The sequence below is a fragment of the Protomyctophum bolini genome (assembly GCF_963924005.1).
Source record: "Protomyctophum bolini genome assembly, chromosome: 24".
NCBI lineage: Eukaryota > Metazoa > Chordata > Actinopteri > Myctophiformes > Myctophidae > Protomyctophum > Protomyctophum bolini.
In genome coordinates, this window is record NC_137885.1 from 5,791,389 (window position 1) to 5,815,635 (window position 24,247).

General features: G+C 42.7%; 2 protein-coding genes across 2 annotated transcripts in view; one reads left to right on the forward strand and one right to left on the reverse strand.

The window, feature by feature from the left end:
• The window catches only part of LOC308311594 (limbic system-associated membrane protein-like), a 31,908-nt gene extending 25,841 nt beyond the window's left edge, over nt 1-6,067 (forward strand). Inside the window, exons 7-8 of the mRNA XM_080758345.1 lie at nt 1,851-1,999; nt 5,900-6,067. Coding sequence (XP_080614471.1) covers nt 1,851-1,999; nt 5,900-5,997 — 247 coding nt within the window. The 3' untranslated portion in view covers nt 5,998-6,067. The remainder of the gene's footprint in view (nt 1-1,850; nt 2,000-5,899) is intronic.
• A 5,203-nt stretch (nt 6,068-11,270) lies between these two features.
• LOC308311704 (nck-associated protein 1-like) lies at nt 11,271-19,678 on the reverse strand (the record flags this gene model as incomplete). The annotated part of the gene is made up of 14 exons (XM_080758491.1): nt 11,271-11,493; nt 11,846-11,977; nt 12,493-12,632; nt 13,219-13,338; nt 13,527-13,659; nt 13,820-13,965; nt 14,803-14,861; nt 15,586-15,667; nt 15,957-16,089; nt 16,841-16,944; nt 17,983-18,079; nt 18,709-18,765; nt 19,495-19,613; nt 19,664-19,678. 14 exons carry the CDS (start codon nt 19,676-19,678, stop codon nt 11,271-11,273), a joined length of 1,560 nt encoding a protein of 519 aa, XP_080614617.1.
• Nucleotides 19,679-24,247: the final 4,569 nt, after the last annotated feature.

Here is a 24,247-nt window from a genome sequence, read left to right on the forward strand (position 1 = left end):
AGCACTTACCCCGTAGCCATTAGACATCTGAACTCGTAGCAATATGCATATAGCACTTTAAAAAACTGGATGTAATTTCCTATGCTGCTGGTTTTTGTATTGTATTATTGTCCTTCTTGTTTGTGTATATCTATGGTTGTCTGTATATGTTGAGTATGAACCAAGACAAATTCCTATCAACTTGTTGACATGGCAAATAAATTATTGAATCTTGAATCTTGTACCTTTTTTTTCCACTGACAAAAACTAAATGGAAACTAAATGGAAAACAAAGCTATGGTGACTATAAATAAGACTAAATATGTTGACAATTTCGTCAACGAATAAAAACTAGACTAAAATGTTAGGAAGGGACTATAGTGGACAAGAGATACCGGTACAAATAAAAGTCATGTTACACTTGGTTGCATGCTGAAAATAGCAGATCTACAAGCGCACAATGCGCTGCAGTGCGACGCGTTGTGAGCTTGTAGATCGTCTATTTTCAGCAAGTGTAAAAGAAACAGTCATTGCGACGGCCTCAAGGCCTGCCAAAATTGATTTTAGTCGACTAAATCAACTGTAGATTTAATCGACTAAGATATTTAGTCGACTAAAACTAGACTAACACTAAAACATTCCAGGTGACTAAAATGTGACTAAAACTAAATTAAAACTATTCAAGAGACTATGACTAAAACTAAAACAAGTGGTCATAAGTGTATATCTCTCTCTGTCTCTTCCACTGCACACACATACAGTAAAGATCTCCACACACCGGGCGCGAATTCAGATTTTTAATTTAACCCATTCTGACCGGGCACCCATTTTGGTGTTATAGCATCATGTTATCCTTTAGCTATTGAAAAATAGCAGATCTACAAGCTCATATCGCGCCACCGAGTGGCGCGATACGAGCTTGTAGGTCTGCTATTTTTGAAAAATTCGAAGAACGACTGACATTTTTAGAATCTGATCTCAGGTCAGAATGGGTTCATCAGACCAGTGTGTGTCCAGTGGAAACCTCGTATGAATCTGATCTCAGGTCAGAATGGGTTAAGCGGCGTTTCTCCATCGGTTCTCCGAGAAACGCGGCCGGTGTGCAACCACCTTAACTCTCTGTTCCGCTGTCCTCGTCAGAGGGAAGAGGCCCTTGGCACTTTATCTCGCTGCCAACTCCCTGACTGACCTCCTGTTGGCCAAAAAAACATGCCAGGACATTTGCTTTTTATGTTAATTTGTCTCCGTATGAGCCTCATGGTGTGTGTCAGCATAAACTCGGGCTGCCTCGCATGCATGCTTCACGTTCAAATTAGCACTTTAAAGTAAATAGGATTAGGTTGGAAGCACTTTAAATGAAAGATACAATACACGCAGGTGTTATGTTTGTTGTCTCTCTCTCTCTCTCTCTCTCTCTGAGAGGAGAGGTAATTGCAATGATGCACCAATTACAATACAGGTGGTATTATAATTGTCAGAGACAATTACTATTACTACTGTCAGAGCCTTGGATGTGTCATTAACACCACTTTACCCCGATCCAGCTCAAGTGGAGTTTAATGGGGGAGGTTTTGCCAAAACGGCTGACAATGGATCTCTAAACTGCATGTTCTGCCGCAGGGGAGAAGTTAGTTAGCTGGTTTAGCGCACAGTTTGAGGATCAAATGCAGTTAGCTATAGTTTTGTAAAGAAGCACTTTTTAATACTTTTCATTGGTTCAATATGTTTTTTTGGTAAAGGGGGTTCAATGGCATTGATTTATGAGTTAGCTGGTTTCTGCCCGACAGCAACAATTGTTTTATTATCTCTCTCCCCCCTCTCTCTCTCTCTCTCTCTCTCTCTATCTCTCTCCCCCCCCCGACCCTGCACAGAATATCCAACGGTCAGGGCGTCAACATCCAGACTCTCGGCACCACCTCCGTCCTGACCATCGCCAACGCCACCCAGGAGGATTATGGGAACTACACCTGCGTGGCCACCAACAGACTGGGCATCCAGAGTGCCAGTCTCTTCCTCTATAGTAAGTTAGTCCTCTAACAGACTGGGCATCCAGGGTGCCAGTCTCTTCCTATATAAGTTAGTCCTCTAACAGACTGGGCATCCAGGGTGCCAGTCTCTTCCTATATAGTAAGTTAGTCCTCTAACAGACTGGGCATCCAGGGTGCCAGTCTCTTCCTCTATAGTAAGTTAGTCCTCTAACAGACTGGGCATCCAGGGTGCCAGTCTCTTCCTCTATAGTAAGTTAGTCCTCTAACAGACTGGGCATCCAGGGTGCCAGTCTCTTCCTCTATAGTAAGTTAGTCCTCTAACAGACTGGGCATCCAGGGTGCCAGTCTCTTCCTCTATAGTAAGTTACTCCTCTAACAGACTGGGCATCCAGGGTGCCAGTCTCTTCCTCTATAGTAAGTTAGTCCTCTAACAGACTGGGCATCCAGAGTGCCAGTCTCTACCTAGTAAGTTACTCCTCTAACAGACTGGGCATCCAGGGTGCCAGTCTCTTCCTCTATAGTAAGTTAGTCCTCTAACAGACTGGGCATCCAGAGTGCCAGTCTCTACCTCTATAGTAAGTTAGTCCTCTAACAGACTGGGCATCCAGGGTGCCAGTCTCTTCCTCTATAGTAAGTTAGTCCTCTAACAGACTGGGCATCCAGGGTGCCAGTCTCTACCTCTATAGTAAGTTAGTCCTCTAACAGACTGGGCATACATAGTGCCAGTCTCTTCCTCTATAGTAAGTTAGTCCTCTAACAGACTGGGCATCCAGGGTGCCAGTCTCTTCCTCTATACTAAGTTAGTCCTCTAACAGACTGGGCATCCAGAGTGCCAGTCTCTACCTCTATAGTAAGTTAGTCCTCTAACAGACTGGGCATCCAGGGTGCCAGTCTCTTCCTCTATAGTAAGTTAGTCCTCTAACAGACTGGGCATCCAGAGTGCCAGTCTCTACCTCTATAGTAAGTTAGTCCTCTAACAGACTGGGCATCCAGGGTGCCAGTCTCTACCTCTATAGTAAGTTAGTCCTCTAACAGACTGGGCATCCAGAGTGCCAGTCTCTTCCTTTATAGTTTGTTAGTCCACTAACAGACTGGGCATCCAGGGTGCCAGTCTCTTCCTCTATAGTAAGTTACTCTACTAACAGTAGAGTAACTTACTCAAATGATAATCTTTCTCAAATGATATGAGAAAGAGGCAAACAATTTGGAATATAGCCGATCTACAAACTCCTGCAATCCAAGTTCTATTTTTTTCGGGAGGTTACGGCCTGAAAAGGTTGAGAACTATTGTACTAACAGACTGGGCGAATGCCAGTCTCTACAAATTATATTGATTGATTTGGGGGGAAATTGAAACTATTTTGTTAACTAGTTTGTTTTTGTTAAAGTCGTTAAATAATTATAGTGGAGTAAAACATATAGTGTGTGTCTCGGCGTGTCGTCGAGTGGGAGATAATGGAGTGTAATGGAAAGTAAAAGTACCCCACAAGTAAAGTACTTGAACGTAGTTGAATAACTCAGAGAAGCCACATTTTACCCTCAGAGTCAATTAGAACAGGCTGAATGTTCCTCGTTTGACCACTGAACATTATGGAATGCATTGAAAATAACTATACAATATATCATTCAACGTGCTAAAATTGCACAAAGAATACTACGAGTCCACCCAAATACTCGTGGTTGTTTAAATTCCAGACGGCCACGGTGTTTGTTTTAAAGAGAGAGCATGATGTCCAAGCTCAACCCTGTCACATGCTATTATAATGTTCCAAGAGAGAGGATTGTGTGCACATCTCAATGCCTACATTCAGGCAATGCCTACATTACCAGCTCAGTGGCCTTGTGGTTAGAGTGTCAGCCCTGAGACTGGGAGGTCGGGGTTCGATCCCAGGCCGGGTCATACCAAATACTCTAAATAATGGGACCCAGTGCCTCCCTGCTTGACACTCAGCATCAAGGGTTGGATTGGGGGTGGGAAGTGAGGACGCTGGCGTCGACTGTTCGCCGCTTCACCTCCCAATGTATGAATGAATGAACCATTGTATAGCGCTTTGAGCACTTGGAAAAGCGCTATAAAAATGCAATTCATTATTATTATCAGGGTGCTGGAGGTCAGGCGTCAAGGCAAACATCAAGGAAGAGGAAGAACATCCAGTTTGTAGAGCTCCGAGACTTACTTTATTTTAGACCATATCCGTGGTCATCATATGGGCATATATACCTAACGATGGGCAAATTCTAATTTGTGTGTATTTTTATATCAAAAGTCCATAAAAATCTAATTTTAATTACTTTCCTGAAAACGAAAACGCGCTGCGTGATGACGTGTCGAGGCCCACATATATACCTAACGATGGGCAAATTCTAATTTGTGTGTATTTTTATATCAAAAGTCCATAAAAATCTAATTTTAATTACTTTCCTGAAAACGAAAACGCGCTGCGTGATGACGTGTCGAGGCCCACATCGACAAAAGCCGATAAAAATGAAGCTCACCCGTTTAATTCCCCATATCGGCGCATCCGTCCGACACTGTCCAACACAGCTGCTACTGATTACAGAAACCCTCCGTTTTTATTCCCATTCAAGATAACACCCCCAGACAGTGTATTACTGGCGTAGCTACCGCCCCTAGCTACCGTCCCATCGCCTGAAGGGATGCAACGCTCTGATTGTTGGTTCAGAAACTTCAGAGCCGTGTTTCAACTTGAAACGGTCTGAAAAGTTTCACTACGCATTTAAGGCAACAATTAAATGCAACGTTTCGACCGACTAGGTCTTCATCAGGCAAATAATTACAATGACAGAAAATAGATCATTGATTAATGATCATGTATAACACCTGGGAGTGGGAAGGAGCACAGCAACCAAAACCAATCGCAGGGCTAGAACCTGTCAGTCCACCAATCAGAGGAGAATTTACCTGCAGCAGAAAAACTTTACACACTTAAAACAAACAATCAATAGAAAAAACATTTTCATGAGAGGAAAAACATTAAAGGTGCAGTAGGGGGTTGCACCACATCACACTAAGTTCAAACTTAGCCTATAGCTAAGTCAAGACTTATGCTACTTACTAAAAGCAATTTCAAGTTATAACTAGGCATTTGAACCCTAGACAGTCCTTGGTTTAGACTATAGTCATTGGTTAGACCAGTCATTAGTCCTACAACTACAACATATCTCAAACCCTCACCCTAAACCTGACCTCCCACGGGGCAGCACATCTAAACCTAACCTTAACCCATGTCTAACCAATGACTAGTCTAAACTAAGTATGCACCCCGGCAGCTCACCAATGGTTGCAGCAAAAGCACAGTCAGTACCTCACATTGGCCACCAGATGGCACTCACTCCTCTATACTGAAGCTTTGCAGGAGCTTGTGGAAGTGTGAGAATTGAAATATTCATAACCAGAATTGACAGTTTGCAGAATTACAGTACATTTCAAGCACAAACTCAATACAAAGACTGTTAACTGTGAGTGGACGACCCAATTAAGCATTACACTTGTTTACAAGAGGGTCCACCATGTTCAATTCATCAAAACATTTAGAGACGTACAAATAGACACTTCTATATAGTCGAAGAACAGAACAGGATTTCATCATAAAGGAGGTAAAAAGGGAAAAGAAACTTATACAGTGAGGTGGGGGGTTCAGATTTTACGGGGGCCAGTTTCGAATTGCAGCCGTCCGTATAGGTGCATGCCCTTTGAGAGCGGTTTTGAAGGAGTCAAGGGATTTGCATGTCTTAATGACATGCGAATCCCTTGACTCCTTCAAAAGAACGGAACAGAATTGATTTAATACTGATGGATACATGAGTTCACCCTCTCTCTCTCTCTCTCTCTCTCTCTCTCTCTCTCTCTCTCTCTCTCTCTCTCTCTCTCCCTATCTCTCTCTCTCTCTCTCTCTCTCTCTCCCTCTCAGGACCAGGGTCAGGTCGAGACATCAGCGGCTCTGCTTGTGTCTCTCACTCACTGTGGCTTCTGTTCAGCTGCGTCTCCTGCCTTTTCTTCAAGTGTTAATACCAAACCACGACGTCCTCCTGCATAGAATAACCACTTTTTTGGTTCCCGGAAAAGAGCCTTTCAGACCCGAGGTTCTTTTTAAAAGAACCTCACCGAGGTTCTTTTTAAAAGAACCATTTATTTGAACGGTTCTGTAAATCTTGTATATACGGGGCATAGCGTATCTTGTGTGGTTCACTCAAGTCTTTGTGTTGCGGTAGAACGACCCCGAAACCGAATAGAAGCCCCCGAATACAAACATCTTTGTCCCCACGATGGTGGCAGAGTGTTGCGTCGAAATGGGTGGTGGAGCTCCTCCGGGGACGATCTTAGTCCAGATCATCGTGGTGGTGTCCAACTTGTGGATGTCGTTAAACCATATTATGGGGCAGTTCCTGGCCACTCCTCCGTGGACGTACATGAACTTCCCCAGGACGCAGGCCGAGTGACCTTGCCTCGTCTCTGGAAAGGACCCACCGGAAGCCTTGCGCTTCTTCAACCATCTGTGCACGTTGACGTCGAAAGCATACACCTGGCCGTCTCGCCATCTGTCGTATGCCCAGATGTAGATGATGTTCCCTACCAGCACAGCTGGTGCTGGTAGGGAACGACATTTGGGAATGTCGCTGCGAGTGCCTTAATTGGGTCTCCACCGGAGACAGCTCACTCCAGCTCGAGGACACCTTGTCGAAGATGTATACACATCGATGTCATCGTCGTAGTTGTCATGGACTCCGAAGCAGTAGATCCGCTGTCCCACGGCCACCGCGGCTTGACCGCGTCCCTTTGGTCCTCCCAGACGCGTCCAGCACATGTAGCATCCCTCACAGCGGATCTTATGTCGAAGCGTAAACTTTTAGGACTGCTATACCGTGATATTCTGACGGCAGAAGATGTGTCCTGTTTGGTACAGGGAAAATATAGACGGATTTGTTGCGTTCCTCAAAACCTGCATGTCTCTTTATTCACAGGATCTTATTTTAATTTCCTTTCTCTTTTTCTCACATCAACCGTTTACAAAATACATCTGCATGTGCTCCAAAACTCACATTGTTAATACTGCTACTTTAATCAGCCTCAGTCTTATCAGTTAATACTATAGTAAACCTGGCTTTGTAGTTAACTTTTAAAATAAAGAACACATAACTGAATTAATCAAAATATCACAACTCAATTCAATAAACATTTGTACAATCACACAAAACCCTGTGCTAAACTGTCGTGTTAAAGGGACAGTTCACATTTTTTTTAACTTAATTTGTATGAAATACCATTAATATAGTGGTTGCAACTGTATTAATTGATTGTCCGAGTCCCGTGGTCGGAGTTCTGCTCTGGTTTTGGTGAATATTAAGTAGTTCCGGTCATTTTGTGGGGGGCACCGGGGCCACGCATTAAAAGTAAATGAATCCACAAAACTGTTTGTTGAGTCATTTCTAAGATAATAGTGAAATTTCGTTCAACTTAGTAGTGGTATGGACACAATCACACACACAAAAAACATAGTTCTGTGTGATAGAGGGGTAAAACAATGAACGAAAGTTGCTACTACATGGTAGAAATAGCCAGGTCAACAATAGCTACAATTAAATTACATTAGTTTTGTGAGTGTAGTGTTGTAGATTCACATATGATATCTGATATATGATAAGTATTGAAACACACCGGACACAGGGCTGCCTTGTCGACGAAGATGGGATCCTGAGGCCCAATCCCAATCCACTCCCTTGCTGACTCAATGAGCCCTCACTGACTTAGCTGCGCGTTCATGTGAAGTCTGCGAGGGCTTGAGGGACGTCCCATTTGAAATCGGTAAGTCAGTGAGGGCTCAGCCCCGCCCCTTTATGTGCCCTTTGCCAAAGTCAGCATCGATGCTGACTTTGGGCTGACTTTAGCAAAGAAATTACCCACAGTTCATAGCGTTACCAGGGGAATGAGGGGGATCCTCCAAACGTCAATCATTTAAATATGCAAATTAGTTATGTATCGCGATTAGAATGTCAACAAACACAATAGTGCTTTTTCACTGTTCTTAAAAGGAGACGGAATGGAAGGATATAGGCTATATATTTAATAACAATAATAATAATAAGGGAAACATGATGAGAAATGACTAATGAGCAAAGTAAAAGAATATGGAAATGAAATGTATAATGAATATTATTATATATGAATATTACAACCCATATCACACAGGAAAGTGTATTTATGAAACGATCAGCTTAAATACTAAAATAGACATGATAGACATGTATAAATAGGCCAAGCATGTAGGTAGGCACTGGCTGTGAATATGGAGAGTTTTTATAAAGTGTCATGGACTCATGAATGGCGGACTCATCTTCAAAGTGCTGTCCCATTTCTTTCACAACAATGTGGAGCCCTTGCAGCCTCTCACCCTCAAGCCCTTACAGCTGACGTCACTAAAGTCAATGAGGGTCCAGGGCTCAGGGCTTGAGGGAGGCATTTGGGATTGGGCCTTAATCAACTCACAGTCACATTGCATGTAATCACCACATATGACCCACCTCAGGGCACCTGTGTATAACATCCTGGTACCCTATGCAATACAAGTGGCTGGACACTAATTTGAGTTAATTTAGAACAGACACCACGGGACTCGGGCAATCATCAACCACTATATTATTGGCAAGTATTTCATACAGCTGCCTAAGTTCAAAAATTCGGAACTATCTGAACTAGTCTAGTCAAAGAGCTTGCGTTTTCACAGAAAATAAACAAGGCCATTTTTAGAATCAGTCATACATTCAATGCAAACTCCAAGTCTCAAACTAAACCAAAATCCAAAACAACATTTCTGTATTATTCTTAGACCAAACAAAAGAAGAAAGGGAGTCCTTTGAAATAAGTTGTGATGCTTTTGTAGGCTACATATTACTTACTAACCTGTTTTGTAGAGGGAAAAAATACAGTACACAGAAGATTTACGTTGCGTTCTTCAAAGCAGGCGCTGCTGCTGCAAGCTGGTATCTGAAGGACTAATCTGAGTTCCCAGAAGTTTTATTAATGCCCACCTAATAGGCGAAACTCCCCCTGGTGGCATGACTAAGTAACTACTATTACTACTTTTTTAACACAAAACACATCTGGAATTCTGGATTTGGCCTCTCTCAATGCCAATAAAACTAGAAAGAGGCAATTCTGGGAAATTGCAAAGTGTGATTGCCGACATCGCAGCCGTCGAAAATGGAATCGCTTTTGGCTCCGCGTTGATGAAGCCACCCTCGACAAGCGATTCAGAATTGGGACGGATCGGACATTCCGTGCGTGAGTTGTGGGCGTTTTCCGTGAAATAGGCCCCTCCCACTAACTTCGGAAGACGATTACGGCCGAACGATAGAGAAGATCTAAATTCTGACTGTGCTGTTTTAATCGGATAGGTCCGTAGATCATGTGTACCGATTTGTGTGAGATTTGGACAAAATCTGTAGGAGGAGGAGCAAAAAGTGTGTTTTGAACAAAATTCAAAATGGCGGGAAATCTATCTAGACGCAAATGGGCGTGGCCTATATGGGGAGATCCGTCATGACCCAAGGAATCCAGGGAAAAAAATATTTTCAGACCTACGGTTCAAGAGTTATACCCAAAAACGTAAAGTTGGCTGTTATAGCGCCACCATGAGGCCGACCGGTATACTTCTAAGGTAATTAATTTGAGTAATTATGATGAATCTCTCCTCCAAGTCTTGTAAGTATAGCCCTTACGGTCTCAGAGGAAAAAATACTTGAAAGTGAGTGTTTGCATTTTCCCATTCATGTGGAAAAAAACTGTGGGAGGAGTAGCACGTCAAAATAAAGTTTATCTATAAAGAAAATAAAGGAGAAATAAAAGTGCAGTAAAACAATAGTCTGATTGCCCTCGGGGCAATCACACTAATAAATAACAAAACAACAATTGTGCACATATGTAACAGGTTGATATATAATAGAGATGCAAGACTACGTCACTCCCAATGATTAAGCGGGAGACTCTTGTTTATATTGTGCAAATTCAGGTGTGTTTCCAAATAATCCCTCGTGTGCCAGTACAATGGGGATTTATTAATACAATATACAATATTGTGCCACAGGCTACAAATAAAACATCATGTACAATAAATAGTATTTTTGCATTTTTTTTAGGCTTAGTGTTACTTTCAATAGCTAATTCTGATTTAAGCTTGTCCATTGAACTTTAGGCCCTCTTAGGCAATTTAAATTATGCAGGTTTAGTCTAGTCTTTTTAGTCAACAAAAAATGAACACGGCCATAAAAGACTCAAAACTAAAATATAATTGCCCAGACTCTTCTTCAACAAAGATGGCAAAAGCAAACATTATTTGTTCTGTACTATAGTATGGTACAAAACACTGAAGTCCTTCAACCAGAAACTTAACCTCAGTTAAACTATGTCTAAACCTAACCTTATTCCTAACCTTAACCTCAGTTAAACTATACCTAACCCTAACCTCAGTAAAAAATATACCTAAACCTAACCCTAACCTCAGTAAAACTATACCTAACCCTAACCTCAGTAAAACTATACCTAACCCTAACCTCAGTAAAACTATACCTAAACCTAACCTCAGTAAAACTATACCTAAACCTAACCTCAGTCAAACTAACGCAGTGGCTGGGGGGGCGTTTCCAAGAACCTGAATGCAAAACGGATACCATATTAGCGTTTGTGGGACGTACGGTTGACGTAGTGTTGCTCCTAACCCTAACAACACAGCCAGTGATGGGTTTATGACAGTGCTTTTCAACCCTTTTCATTTCAAGGCCCATTATTTATTTGGCATTTGAGCCACTGGCCACCATTTGATGAGATTTAACCTCTCAGACCCTAATCTAAAGAATAGTCCTGAAAGCCACCCCTATAGAGCGTCGCAGTCCCTCCCCCTTTCAGAACAACGAGTGGCCCAGGAAATGAATCCCAATGCATTTTTCCCATAGGCATTTCTTAAACTATATATTACAAAGAAGAAAAACAACAAAAAATGTGTTTTTTTCTATTTTCTAATTCTTTGTTTGGCCTGAAAAATTGTGTTTGTTGTCATGATTTGTCACGACAAGAGTTGGCTTCGTACGACGCTTAAAAGGTCTTTAAATAAATAATGTAAGAAATGGTGCACTGCTCCTCCCGGTGTATAGGGGAGGGCTGTCTTACAGAGACAACATGTAGACAACATGCAGCAAAGGTTGCCATGAAGTTCATGATACGGTACTCAAACACGCAACACGCCGTCAGGCCACCACTAGGCCAGCGGGCGCCACCCGGTCTCGGTCATCTTACCAGTTGGTGTAAAGGCTGGTGATGGTGGGTTCTCCATGGCTGTCTAGGTGCTGGGTCTGCTGCAGCAGCACGTTGTTGAACACGCGGGTAATGTCAATAGTGACATAGTTCTCTATGGACTGTAAGACGGTCATGTAGGCCCTGACGCTGGTCAGTAGCTCGCTGGGCTTGGCTATCTCCTGAGTAGCCTGGTTGTACATGGTCATCCCCACAATAGACCTGACACATACACATGAAACAGTTTAGCTTTCCATGTGAATAAAAGGTAACAAGATGAACTCAGACAAAGGTTTACTTTATGTTTGCACGTGTTTTGACAACTGTAGCTAAATTAGAACATTTCGCTAGACAATAACGTTAAGATAAATATAAATAAATACATACATAATGTAATTTGTATCCACTGATGACAAATCATAATTCATTATCTACATACATGATACATGCATCAACATTTGAGGACAACAGCAATATTTATTTTGGGGATCATTTACAGCAGGCTTTAGAGGTCGCAGTGTAACATTGAGCAATCAAACACATGTGAGTATTTGCAGTGTGTACATGTATTTACTTGGTAAATCTGATCTCTAGATGTGAGGTGAGGTATTCTCGCGGTGTGAAGGTGTGTTCCCACACCACCATGTTGGGAACGTAGTTGATGGAGAAACACAGCTCAGACAGGGCTGTGTGCAACTTGTCCAGACTGAAAGAAGACAACAACAAAGTATACGTTTCAAACACTTTGCTGTCTGTACGAGAACACACAAGGCTGTGAAGTCAGGTTATTATTGTGACCCGTTTAACCCCTGGCTCTACAATAACAGAAATACACACACAGTACATTGAAAACAAACCTTTCACATTTCGTTTTAAATGACAAGAATTTCAACATTTTGGTGTTAGCATTATGTTATGCTTTAGCTATTGAAAAGACAAGCTAAAAAAAAAACAAGCTCAAAGCGCGCCACCGAGTGGCGCGCTATGAGCTTGAAGGTCTGCTATTTTTTGAAAAATCGAAGAACGACTGACATAGAAACATAGCTTTTTCAGAAAACTGTCAGGATGTAGAAGACATTTTTAGAATCTGATCTCAGGTCAAAATGGGTTAAGGATTTACAATACTTATTGAATAATAATGTTCTAGTGTGTGTGTGTGTGTGTGTGTGTGTGTGTGTGTGTGTGTGTGTGTGTGTGTGTGTGTGTGTGTGTGTGTGTGTGTGTGTGTCCAGTAATCTATTTTTCCTCATGCTCTCAACTCCAGGCTTTTCTCGCTCCGGCTCTCCTTTCTTCCCTGTAGCTTTCTTACTCTTCTTGTTGACGGCCTGGCTGATGGTCTTGGCACAGTGCTTAGGAAGCAGCTGGAGACAAAACAAGTATAGTAGTAGTAATATTGCATGTATATATTAAATTCATCCAAATGTTGCTACAAGACAACAAAACCATTGGACACATCTGGTAGGATGGTTGCTAATGCTAATATCTTGTAATAGCATAGGCCTAGTGTTGGCTGTCTTAAACCAGTTAGTTAATTAATTAAGTAATATTACACGAGAGGGTGTTCTTTATATTCATTAATGCACTCGGAACTCTCCTGCAGCATCGCAGGCATGCATTAATGACGATGAAGAACACCCTCTCGTGTAATATTGCAATTATACAACAATCATACGAGCTTGTAGATCTGCTATTTTTGAACAGTCGAAGAACGACTGACATAGAAACATAGCTTTTTCAGAAAACTGTCAGGATGTAGAAGAATTTTTTTTTAAATCTGATCTCAGGTCAAAATGGGTTTATGGTAGATCACTTTGTCATTAGCAGAACGGAAATATGAACAACATACTTGGCAACAAAGAATTGATACTGCGTTATATTCAAATTGTCTCATTCGTGTCGTCCCATTGACCAAAAATAGGCGTTGTAGTGTGCGTGTACAGTACGTACCTGGTCACTGAGAGTACATTGTTCCGTGCAAATGTCAGTGATGAGATTTCTGGCCTGTTTGGCCATTTCATCCAGGAACATGTTGCACAGCGACAGGCTGCGATCCCCTATGTGGTGGCGCTAGAAGACACACACATAAACACACAATGTGGGCTGTTCTATGGCTACAATTATACTTGTTATTTCTATGCGGACACAAACTGCAACACAGTATGTTCTGCTAAAAACACAACACATTAGCTGGGACTATGGGTGTTTTTTTCTTTTGGGTGTGTGTGTGTGTGTGTGTGTGTGTGTGTGTGTGTTACCTCCTCGGGGCACAGTTCATGTGTGCAGGACATGAAGTGTGTACACAGCAGAGGGAAGCAGATGGAGTGTCTGCTCTGAGATGGTAGCTCCAAACACTGTTGAAACATCTTCTCAAATGCACGGCTGTAGAAACTGCACACACAAAAATATATTATTTATTTTGTGTAAATGTGTTGATGTATAAGGTGCGTGTGTGTGTGTGTGTGTGTGTGTGTGTGTGTGTGTGTGTGTGTGTGTGTGTGTGTGTGTGTGTGTGTGTGTGTGTGTGTGTGTGTGTGTGTGTGTCTCTCACCAGAATATGGAGAGGTCAGAGGTCTCCACTAGCATCTCCACCAGTGAGTCCACCATCTTGGTGTGAAAGATGATGGTGTTCATCATCTTCCCCAGCTCCCTGTGGTCTGCTATACCCAGACTGGCCTTAGAAACACTGGTATACGCCTAGAGGAGACATGGTGGGAGGGAATAAAGAACAGAAAGATGGAATAGAAGGGAACGAACCAAATGAACAGGGAAAGAAAGGCAGGTTGGATGGAAACGAAGAGGGAATGAGGAAAAGGAAAACAGGAAGTAGGGATGAACCGAAATGCAAAGAAAGTGGCAATAAGTCTGAGGAATCAGAAACAAGAGAACGACAAACGGAAGACTATAGCATCATTGTTGAGGCATGTATTGACATTAGACACCAGCGGATGGCGGATTTAGCCGGTTAACCGCAGTTTGGGTCAAAAGAATATATTATTAATTAATATCGGATAAACCGCGGGTGAAATAATGCTGGAAATAAATGAATGGCATCCATCTATAGGTTTTATAACTTTTAAAACGGAAATAAACTAATGACATCTATCTATAGGCTTATAATATAGTTTTTTTTAAAAAGGCACCAAATCTCGGCGTGCGTGCGTTAGTAGTATTTTTCCTTGAACTTGTAGATTGGCTATATCCCTGCAGCGGATTTCGGGTGGTTGCGGATATATAAATTGGATTAAGTCATTTATGCGGTGGGATAACAGGCGGATTATAAATATGCACACTCGGATTCGGGTGACAAAAAAGCTCATCCGCTGATCTCTGATTGACATGATCATGAATTGACATTGAATTTGAAAAAAAGGACACATTTACACAAAATATGTTTGACAATATAAACGCATAATATCCAGCTTGCCCAGAGACATCTTGAAAATATAGCAAATTCGTTCGATACAATTTGTTCCTGAATAACATGTAGTTGGTATCAAGTTCAACTGTGTGTGTGTGTGTGTGTGTGTGTACCTGCAATCTGAACCAGTCCAGTCTCATGCCTCTGAAGTCAAACACATCTCCATCCTCCACTATAAGGAACAAGCATGTGCAAAATTACCACAACACTGTGTTTGATGTTATTTTTAAAACAATATTCACACACATCACATCATCCTTCAATAATTATATTCCACAACACTGAGCTGACATGGACATAAGCATTTAATCTTTGATGTTTACTGTCTGCTGGCGTTTGGCTTATGAATGTTATTCTGTTGTACCAGGTTTTTCTTTTCCTTTTAGATTTTTTTGAGAGAGAGAAACCATGAAACAGTTTTTGGCATAATATAAACACAGTACATTCCAGTATTAACCCATTTTGCGCGGGAACCCCTTTTATGTTATACAAGATCTACAAGCTCACGCCGAGTGGCGCTCTACGAGCTTGTAGGTCTGCTATTTCTTTTAAATGGTGAAAATGTGCCTCACATCTTTGAATATATATTGTTACAGAGTGAACATTTTAACTAAATTATTTGCTTCTGTGTTGGGGTCCCTGGAACAACATATTTTCATATTGGGGTCCTTTCCTTGACATGAAATATTGAGCACAACTGAAACAGAAACATTTCAGAAAGCCGTCAGGATTTTGAAGACTTTTTTTTTAATTTCGACCTCAGGCCTAAATGGGTTAATTGAACTGAAAGACTGTATAAAGAAAGAATGACCTGTTGCAATTGTACACTCTCAGGGTTAAATGATCATACATGATTACCTCAAACCATGATTTACAGTACAGTAGTTTATGTTTACCTTGTTTGACGCTGAGAGAGGTCATCGTGTTGACGAAGGAAGACATGATGATTGATTCATCTTCTGGACACACAGAGAGGTTCTAGCATAGAAAAAACAAGTTCCATTCTTACGGTGATTAATGTTATCGATGCATGTTCCTTTAGCCATTATTCATCATTGTCATACAAATAAATATTAGGAATATGAAACCATGGGTGGTAGGGGTAGTTTCAGTAACCCCCTTCCCCCCGTTAATTAAGATTGTCCCACTGACATTTTCAATGCTTGTGTGTGTGTGTGTGTGTGTGTGTGTGTGTGTGTGTGTGTGTGTGTGTGTGTGTGTGTGTGTGTGTGTGTGTGTGTGTGTGTGTGTGTGTGTGTGTGTGTACCTGCACCAGTTCGTTGAGCACCACAGCATCGAAACCAGATAGATACTGAACGTAGTACCTCTGCATGACTGGACCATACTTCCTCACATGGGCCCTCAGCTCCTCCATGTAGAAGATCAACTCTGCTATGTGTCTGTAACACACACACACACACACACACACACACACACACACACACACACACACACACACACACACACACACACACTTAACAAGAAATTCTTGAACACAAACAATAGTGGATGCGCAAACTTGGAAAACTCTACAACAAGTGCTTCAGGATACAGATCACGGGCATCGCCTTCTCCATATATGGCGACTGCCAATTATTGCAGACACTGAACAGAATTTTGCCGATGCCTGATCAGCTCTCAGCTTGGGCATGCCTGCAATCTGCAGGCACCTCACGACTGATTTATGGACATTACCAAGGCTTCCAAATATGAACACAAGTAGTTTACATTTGTAGCCAAGCTGTATAATAGCATCTTTAAGACGCTGGTACTTAAGCACCTTGGTAAGGAATGCCTCTTCCAGACTGTGGTCAAATGTACATGCCACTTCCAAAATGGTCACTTCTCTACGGTCATCAACACCAACAATATCTGGTGTATTAGCTGTGACATCTGAAATCATCATAGACTCAAATACCACACGACAGTGTGATTTGAGTCTGGCTACATGAACATGGCAGTTAAAACATACGAGTGCTTATACATTTTGGCAGATGATGAAACATATGAACTTAGCTAATAGGTCAACAATTCTGTCGTGCCTAGCGATGTACATTCCATTATATACATAGCAACCAAACACACATTACTGTGTGCGATCATGTATCAGTGTGTGTGTATTATTGTGCGTGTGTGTGTGTGTTTGCTTACTTGTCTAAGTCATCTGTACTTTTCTTCTGGATGTTGTCGGCGTGACGAAGGAGCCAGATGATTTCATCACGGGCAAACGATAATGCCATGAACACAAACAGCGCCTGCAGGTGGAGAACACAGAGTAAAAGAGAGAAAGGTCTCTTTTTGAACACCTACTGTACAAAGAAAAAACACACTACTTTGGTATCATTATCTTCATCAGAACATTATAGGGCCAACTCATGCAGGTGTTAAATAGAAAGTAGAAAAGTTCATCTTAAATCATTAGGTTTATAAGAAGACAGAGTCACACTAGTTATCAGAACATAATGTATTCCCTTAATAAACTGTGTGATAACGTATTCTGGCCCCGATTGAAAAGGCATTATCCCAATCCCACAATGCACAACTTGGAGTAAGGGACAAAGCGCTAAAGCATTGCGTGATTTCAAATGCCCAGATTTTGAGCTTGTATAAACTGGGTACCAGTACCAGATCAGGAATCACCATTATTATTATTCGCAGTACTAACGTTGTGGTCCTGTACTTCTGGCTCTCCACAGGAACTCCATAACATAGAATATACAAATATTGCAGCACGACTCTTTAACCCAGGCCTGACGTCGGAATAAATAAAAAAACGTTCGCTCTGAAAGAATATATATTCAAAGATTTGTGCCTTACGATTTTTCAAAAATAGCAGACCTAAAATATGATCTGAAGTGGGACGTGTTCCTCAGTCATGTTGCAGGTCCCTTGGTGTGATCCATGGTCAGGCAATGCCCTCTTGATTGTTTATTGTATTACTACACATTATGATACGGTTGATGATGCTGCGTTTGGTCGTCTAAATAATGTAAACTATTTTCAATTTTTTCTTATCTATCTTGTCTGTCCATGAATACGTACTCTGCTGTTGTTGCTTGTGTCTGTATTTTAGGTTGTCTGTTGTATGCGTTTGTAAAAAATCTAAAATAAAGTACTGATCATAAAAATAAGAAAATAGCAGACCTACAAGCTCGTAGTGCGCCACTCGGTGGCACGCTATGAGCTTGTAGATCTGCTATTTTTCAATAGCTAAAGCATAACATAATGCTTAGTTAAAAACACCAAAAGGGGTTCCCACCCCAAGAATGGGTTAAGTTGACATTATATATTACCTTTGGGCCCAGGAGTCCAGGCTGGTCAGCAAGGACGGTAGCCAACTCCTTCAGAGCAGAGCGGAGAAACTTGCGTCTCTCTCTGTGCATGGAGCCTCTGCACATCAAACACATAGATGATGCCCAATGACACATCATTCAATTATATATTCTATCACCTTCGGGACAACATGGTAAGATGAGAGTACCACTGACAGAAGAGGAGAGAAGGCAGGTGGTTGAGCAGGGGAGGAATTAAATATTTTACCTTTACTAGTTCAATAACTGGTCATACTATATATTTTTTTTGTTTTATACTAAAACCTTAAATGGATTTTGGTAGGGTCAGTAATGTCAGCCCATTGACATTGGCCAAAGAAACTGGCCCAGACAGCCAATAAGTGGAATGTTTCTCAATAGCATTTTTTCTTCCATCCCTTTTCTGGGGTGAACACACAGATATTATTAGTGTAGCGTGAAAACATCAGGGGGCGTAAAAGCATAAGGTTTAAGTGATTAAAAAGTGAAGGGATGCAGGACTAAAAGACTAATGGATGGAGGAATGAGTGGCCAATTAGAGAAAGTGGTTAAACAAGTGCAAAAGCATGCAAGATAAAAGGATAGCAGGTTGAGAAAGAGGGAAAGGCGAGAAGAGACAAAGACAAGAGAGAAGGATGTATGGATGGATAGATAGACAGATAGAGGCAGATTAAGAGATGGAGGGCAAAGAGAGATTAGGATACGTACGCATGAGACAGTGCTTGTTCCTTGCATTCTCTTATGTCGTTGATGCGTTTGTTGTATCTGAAACACACAAATTGAAGAGAGGCACTGATTGAAAACCCTGAACCCAGTGTGTGTGTGTGTGTGTGTGCGTGCGTGCGTGCGTGCGTGCGTGCGTGCGTGCGTGCGCGCTCGCTCACAAATTGTTTCCATTTTATTATTATCCTGTCTGTGTGTGAACTCCTGCAATTATAGCATTTGTCTACTACTTTTATTTCCTGAGATGGCAACACATACTGTAATGTCCAATTGTTTGTCTTATTGCTTTCTGTATGTCTTTGTCTATTCTTGTTCATGAAACATTAATACATTTTAAGTTGAAAACAAAAGAAAACCCTAAACTCATGGCATGAAGGTGTTAAAGATTCCAATAAATTATTATTATTATACTAATAAAGACAAACAATTGTGTAATTGAGGATGTTAAGCAGAACAGTGACAATATAGAGACATTGAATATGTTATGAGTGTGTAAAAAATTCCTAAATCGGCAAAAGAGTTTTGACATAAAAATCACAAATGCTCAACATTCATAATGTAGCTTGTACACATCAAGTCACCAAATGTACATTATAAATCAGGCATAAATGTGTGTGTAGATGCTTCCTACGCACACGTGTGTGTGTGTGTGTGTGTGTGTGTGTGTGTGTGTGTGTGTGTGTGTGTGTGTGTGTGTGTGTGTGTGTCTGTGTGTGTGTGTGTGTGTGTGTGTGTGTGTGTGTGTGTGTGTGAGTGTGCACGCGCGCCTACCCTCTGATGTTAACAAACAGGTCCTCAGCTGCTTTGTGAATGTGGAAGACCTCATCTCTAAACAGGCAGAGACACGCGGAACTCTGCAGAGCCAACTTGCCAGTCTCAATAATAACATTCTGTTACATCACCTTTGGTGTCCCTATACATTTCTGTTACCTGTCGTCACCTGCTTCCTGGTCATGTGACTTCAGTAACCAATACACGACAGCTATGTCCCACAAAACTCCCTTCAAAATAAAAGCATTTGGCTCAAAGGAAAACGACTTGTTTCACAATAAGTAACATTGTCATAATAACAATGTCTGTTCACCCAGAATATAGAAAAGTTCAGTAGAAAACGTGTTTGGGTTCTTTACAGTTACAGACACAGAGAGGGGGGAGGGGGGGCCTAGAGAAAGCAATATGAGATATTTTATGACCTTGTGATTAGCAGACAGCCAAAAGTAAAACATAAAACATAAATGTGTTTTGGCCATCCAATTATTTACCATGCACACCATCAAATATGAATACACGGTTTTCAAATAATTGCAATGCATACTATTGAAGAATAGCCTACTATAAAACTTCATGTTCAAACACTGATCAAGACAAAAATGGGAAATGATGGATGGTTATTTCACTATATAAATAGGCCTATTCCTGTGGAACCGGGAGTCAAGCAAAAGGGAATGCATCCCATGTTCTTGTCAGGGTCCCCAGTTCAAAAGTGATTAATTTGGATGGGGTCACGCCCTGACAAGGTTGAGAAACACCAGTGACCACACTACTCTATGAATTTGATGATGGCACACTCACGCACGCACGCACGCACGCATGCACACACACACACACTCCCACACACACACACACACACACACACTCCCACACACACGCACACACACACACACACACACACACACACACACACACACACACACACACACACACACACACACACACACACACACACACACCGGTGTAAAGCTGGGAGGCCGCATTTGAAGCCTGTCAAGGTCACACCTTGACCCTAGACCTTAGGAGTGTCTTTGAGCGACGGGAGCAGGTTCCCCAGATTCAGCTTCACCTTCTGAACAAAAGTATGTCTTGTTTGAAACAAAAGGACTTTTGGAAAGGGCCTAAAGGTGGCGCTAACCGTCAAACTACAGGGAGTGTTGTGCATTTTTTTTTTTAATCCGACAGATACCTCTCTGGACTCACTTTTTCCCGCTGAATCCGAATATATCAACGACGAGACTGTCTGACCTTGGGAAAGTGGTGAAAAAGGGCGCTAAAGTTTGTAAAAATGTCACCTTTGCATCCAAAAAGGACATATTTCCTGTGATTTTTTCCAATCAAGGGGCATGTATTCCCACTTACTTTTTCCCCCCGATTCCAACGGTGGTGGTCTTATCTCTCTACGACGTCAGGAAGTGGGTGTAAACGCCCACTTCCTGTCCCCAGCCCCCCGAAATGTTGTGGAAAACGGGACCAATTCCATTAAATCCGGCATGAAAAAGTGATTCAGAAAATGTGTTGTTTGAAAAAAATAAATAATAATTGAGCTCTAGGGGCTGAAAAAACGTGTCTCTTTTGATTTGGCGGAGAGTTAGCAGTGTCGGAGAGCTACGAAACCACTTCCATCGGATTCGGGACGCTTCAAACATTTAGAAACAGTCTTGTTTGTGAAGACAGCAATTTTTTTGAATATCTTATTGAATTTTAAAGCTGGGAGGCCGCAAATTAAAGCCTTAAATGTCAACGCTTGACCTTTGGGTCTTCCGAGTGTCTTTGAGCGTCGGGAGCGGGCTCCCTAGACTCACTTTTTCCCGCTGAATACAGCCGTGGTGGTCTCGTGTCTCTACGATGTCGGGAAGTGGGTGTACTAGCCACTTAGCCGCCAGAAATCTTCTGTAAAAAACCGAGACCATTTTCCGACTCAGAACGGCGAGGCGAACGCGCTGATATGTGTTTCTCAGCACACGGACTTACGGTTCTCTTAATTGGCTAGGGTTAGGGTTAGTTTTCAACGCGCGATAGCTCTTGAACGATACGTCCGTCAGACAAGTAATTGACGTTGGCGTTTCCAGCTTTCCGAGGCCTACGATCTGATATGTCCGCCATTGTCGTGCGACCCCCGTAGCCCCTAACCCTAACCCTAGATAACCCTAGTTTTACCTGACCGAAAGGTTTATAGGGTTACCGATGCTAAGAATGTGTTTTTGGTTGAAATGCTGAATTTAAAATTGAGTACCAGAAGCGAGCCACATATCATCGCGTTCGTCTTATCGATAGCTACGCGTGGACGCGACTAACTTTTATTTCTGACCTTTGTGGGAGGAGCTATCGCACTTTAAAGGCTACCTAGACCTATGTCCTACGTTACGTCCTACGCTGTAGAGACCTACGTCCTATGCTTCAGAGACCTACGTCCTACGTTTTAGAGACCTACGTCCTACGTTTTAGAGATCTACGTACCACGCTGTAGAGACGTACGTCCTACACTGTAGAGACGTACGTCCTACGCTTTAGAGACCTATGTCCTACGCTACGTCCTGCGTTTTAGAGATCTACGTCCTACGCTGTAGAGACGTACGTCCCACGCTGTAGAGACCTACGTCCTACGCTACGCCCTATGTTTCAGAGACCTACGTCCGTCCTACGTTACGTCCTACGCTTTAGAGACCTACGTCCTACGCTACGTCCTACGTTTTAGAGATCTACGTCCTACGCTGTAGAGACGTACGTCCTACGCTGTAGATACGTACGTCCTACGCTGTAGAGACCTACGTCCTGCGTTACCTCCCACGCTGTAGAGACCTACGTCCTACGCTGTAGAGACCTACGTCCCACGCTACGTCCTATGTTTTAGAGACCCACGTCTGTCCTACGTTACGTCCTACGCTGTAGAGACCTACGTCCTACGCTTTAGAGACCTACGTCCTACACTGTAGAGACGTACGTCCTACGCTTTAGAGACCTATGTCCTACGCTACGTCCTGCGTTTTAGAGACCTACGTCCTACGTTACGTCACACGCTGTAGAGACCTACGTCCTACGTTTTAGAGACCTACATCCTACGTTACGTCCTACGCTTTAGAGACCTACGTCTTACGTTTTAGAGACCTATGTCCTACGTTACGTCCTACGCTGTAGAGACCTACGTCTTACGTTTTAGAGACCTACGTCCTACATTACGTCCTACGCTTTAGAGACCTACGTCTTACGTTTTAGAGACCTATGTCCTACGTTACGTCCTACGCTGTAGAGACCTACGTCCTACGCTTTAGAGACCTACGTCCTACGCTACGTCCTACGTTTTAAAGATCTACGTCCTACGCTGTAGAGACGTACGTCCTACACTGTAGAGACGTACGTCCTACGCTTTAGAGACCTATGTCCTACGCTACGTCCTGCGTTTTTGAGATCTACGTCCTACGCTGTAGATATGTACGTCCCACGCTGTAGAGACCTACGTCCTACGCTACGTCCTATGTTTCAGAGACCTACGTCCGTCCTACGTTACGTCCTACGCTTTAGAGACCTACGTCCTACACTACGTCCTACGTTTTAGAGATCTACGTCCTACGCTGTAGAGACGTACGTCCTACGCTGTAGATACGTACGTCCTACGCTGTAGAGACCTACGTCCTGCGTTACCTCCCACGCTGTAGAGACTTACGTCCTACGCTGTAGAGACCTACGTCCCACGCTACGTCCTATGTTTTAGAGACCTACGTCTGTCCTACGTTACGTCCTACGCTGTAGAGACCTACGTCCTATGTTTTAGAGACCTACGTCTGTCCTACGTTACGTCCTACGCTGTAGAGACCTACGTCCTACGCTTTAGAGATCTACGTCCTACGCTGTAGAGACCTACGTCCTACGCTTTATAGACCTACGTCCTACGCTTTAGAGACCTACGTTACGTCCTACGCTGTAGAGACCTACGTCCTGCGTTACGTCCTACGCTTTAGAGATCTACGTCCTACGCTTTAGAGACCTACGTCCTACGCTTTAGAGACCTACGTTACGTCCTACGCTGTAGAGACCTACGTCCTACGTTACGTCATACGCTGTAGAGACCTACATCCTGCGTTACGTCCTACGCTTTAGAGACCTACGTCCTACGCTTTAGAGACCTACGTTATGTCCTACGCTGTAGAGACCTACGTCCTGCGCTTTAGAGACCTACATCCTACGCTGTAGAGACCTACGTCCTACGTTACGTCCTACGCTGTAGAGACCTACGTCCTACGCTTTAGAGACCTACGTCCTACGCTACGTCCTACGTTTTAGAGATCTACGTCCTACGCTGTAGAGACGTACGTCCTACGCTGTAGAGACCTACGTCCTGCGTTACGTCCTACGTTACGTCCTACGCTGTAGAGACCTACGTCCTGCGTTACGTCCTACGCTTTAGAGATCTACGTCCTACGCTTTAGAGATCTACGTCCTACGCTTTAGAGACCTACGTCCTACGCTTTAGAGACCTACGTTACGTCCTACGCTGTAGAGACCTACGTCCTACGCTTTAGAGACCTACGTTACGTTCTACGCTGTAGAGACCTACGTCCTGCGTTACGTCCTACGTTACGTCCTACGCTGTAGAGACCTACGTCCTGCGTTACGTCCTACGCTTTAGAGATCTACGTCCTACGCTGTAGAGACCTACGTCCTACGCTTTAGATACCTACGTTACGTCCTACGCTGTAGAGTCCTACGTCCTACGCTTTAGAGACCTACGATACGTCCTACGTTTTAGAGACCT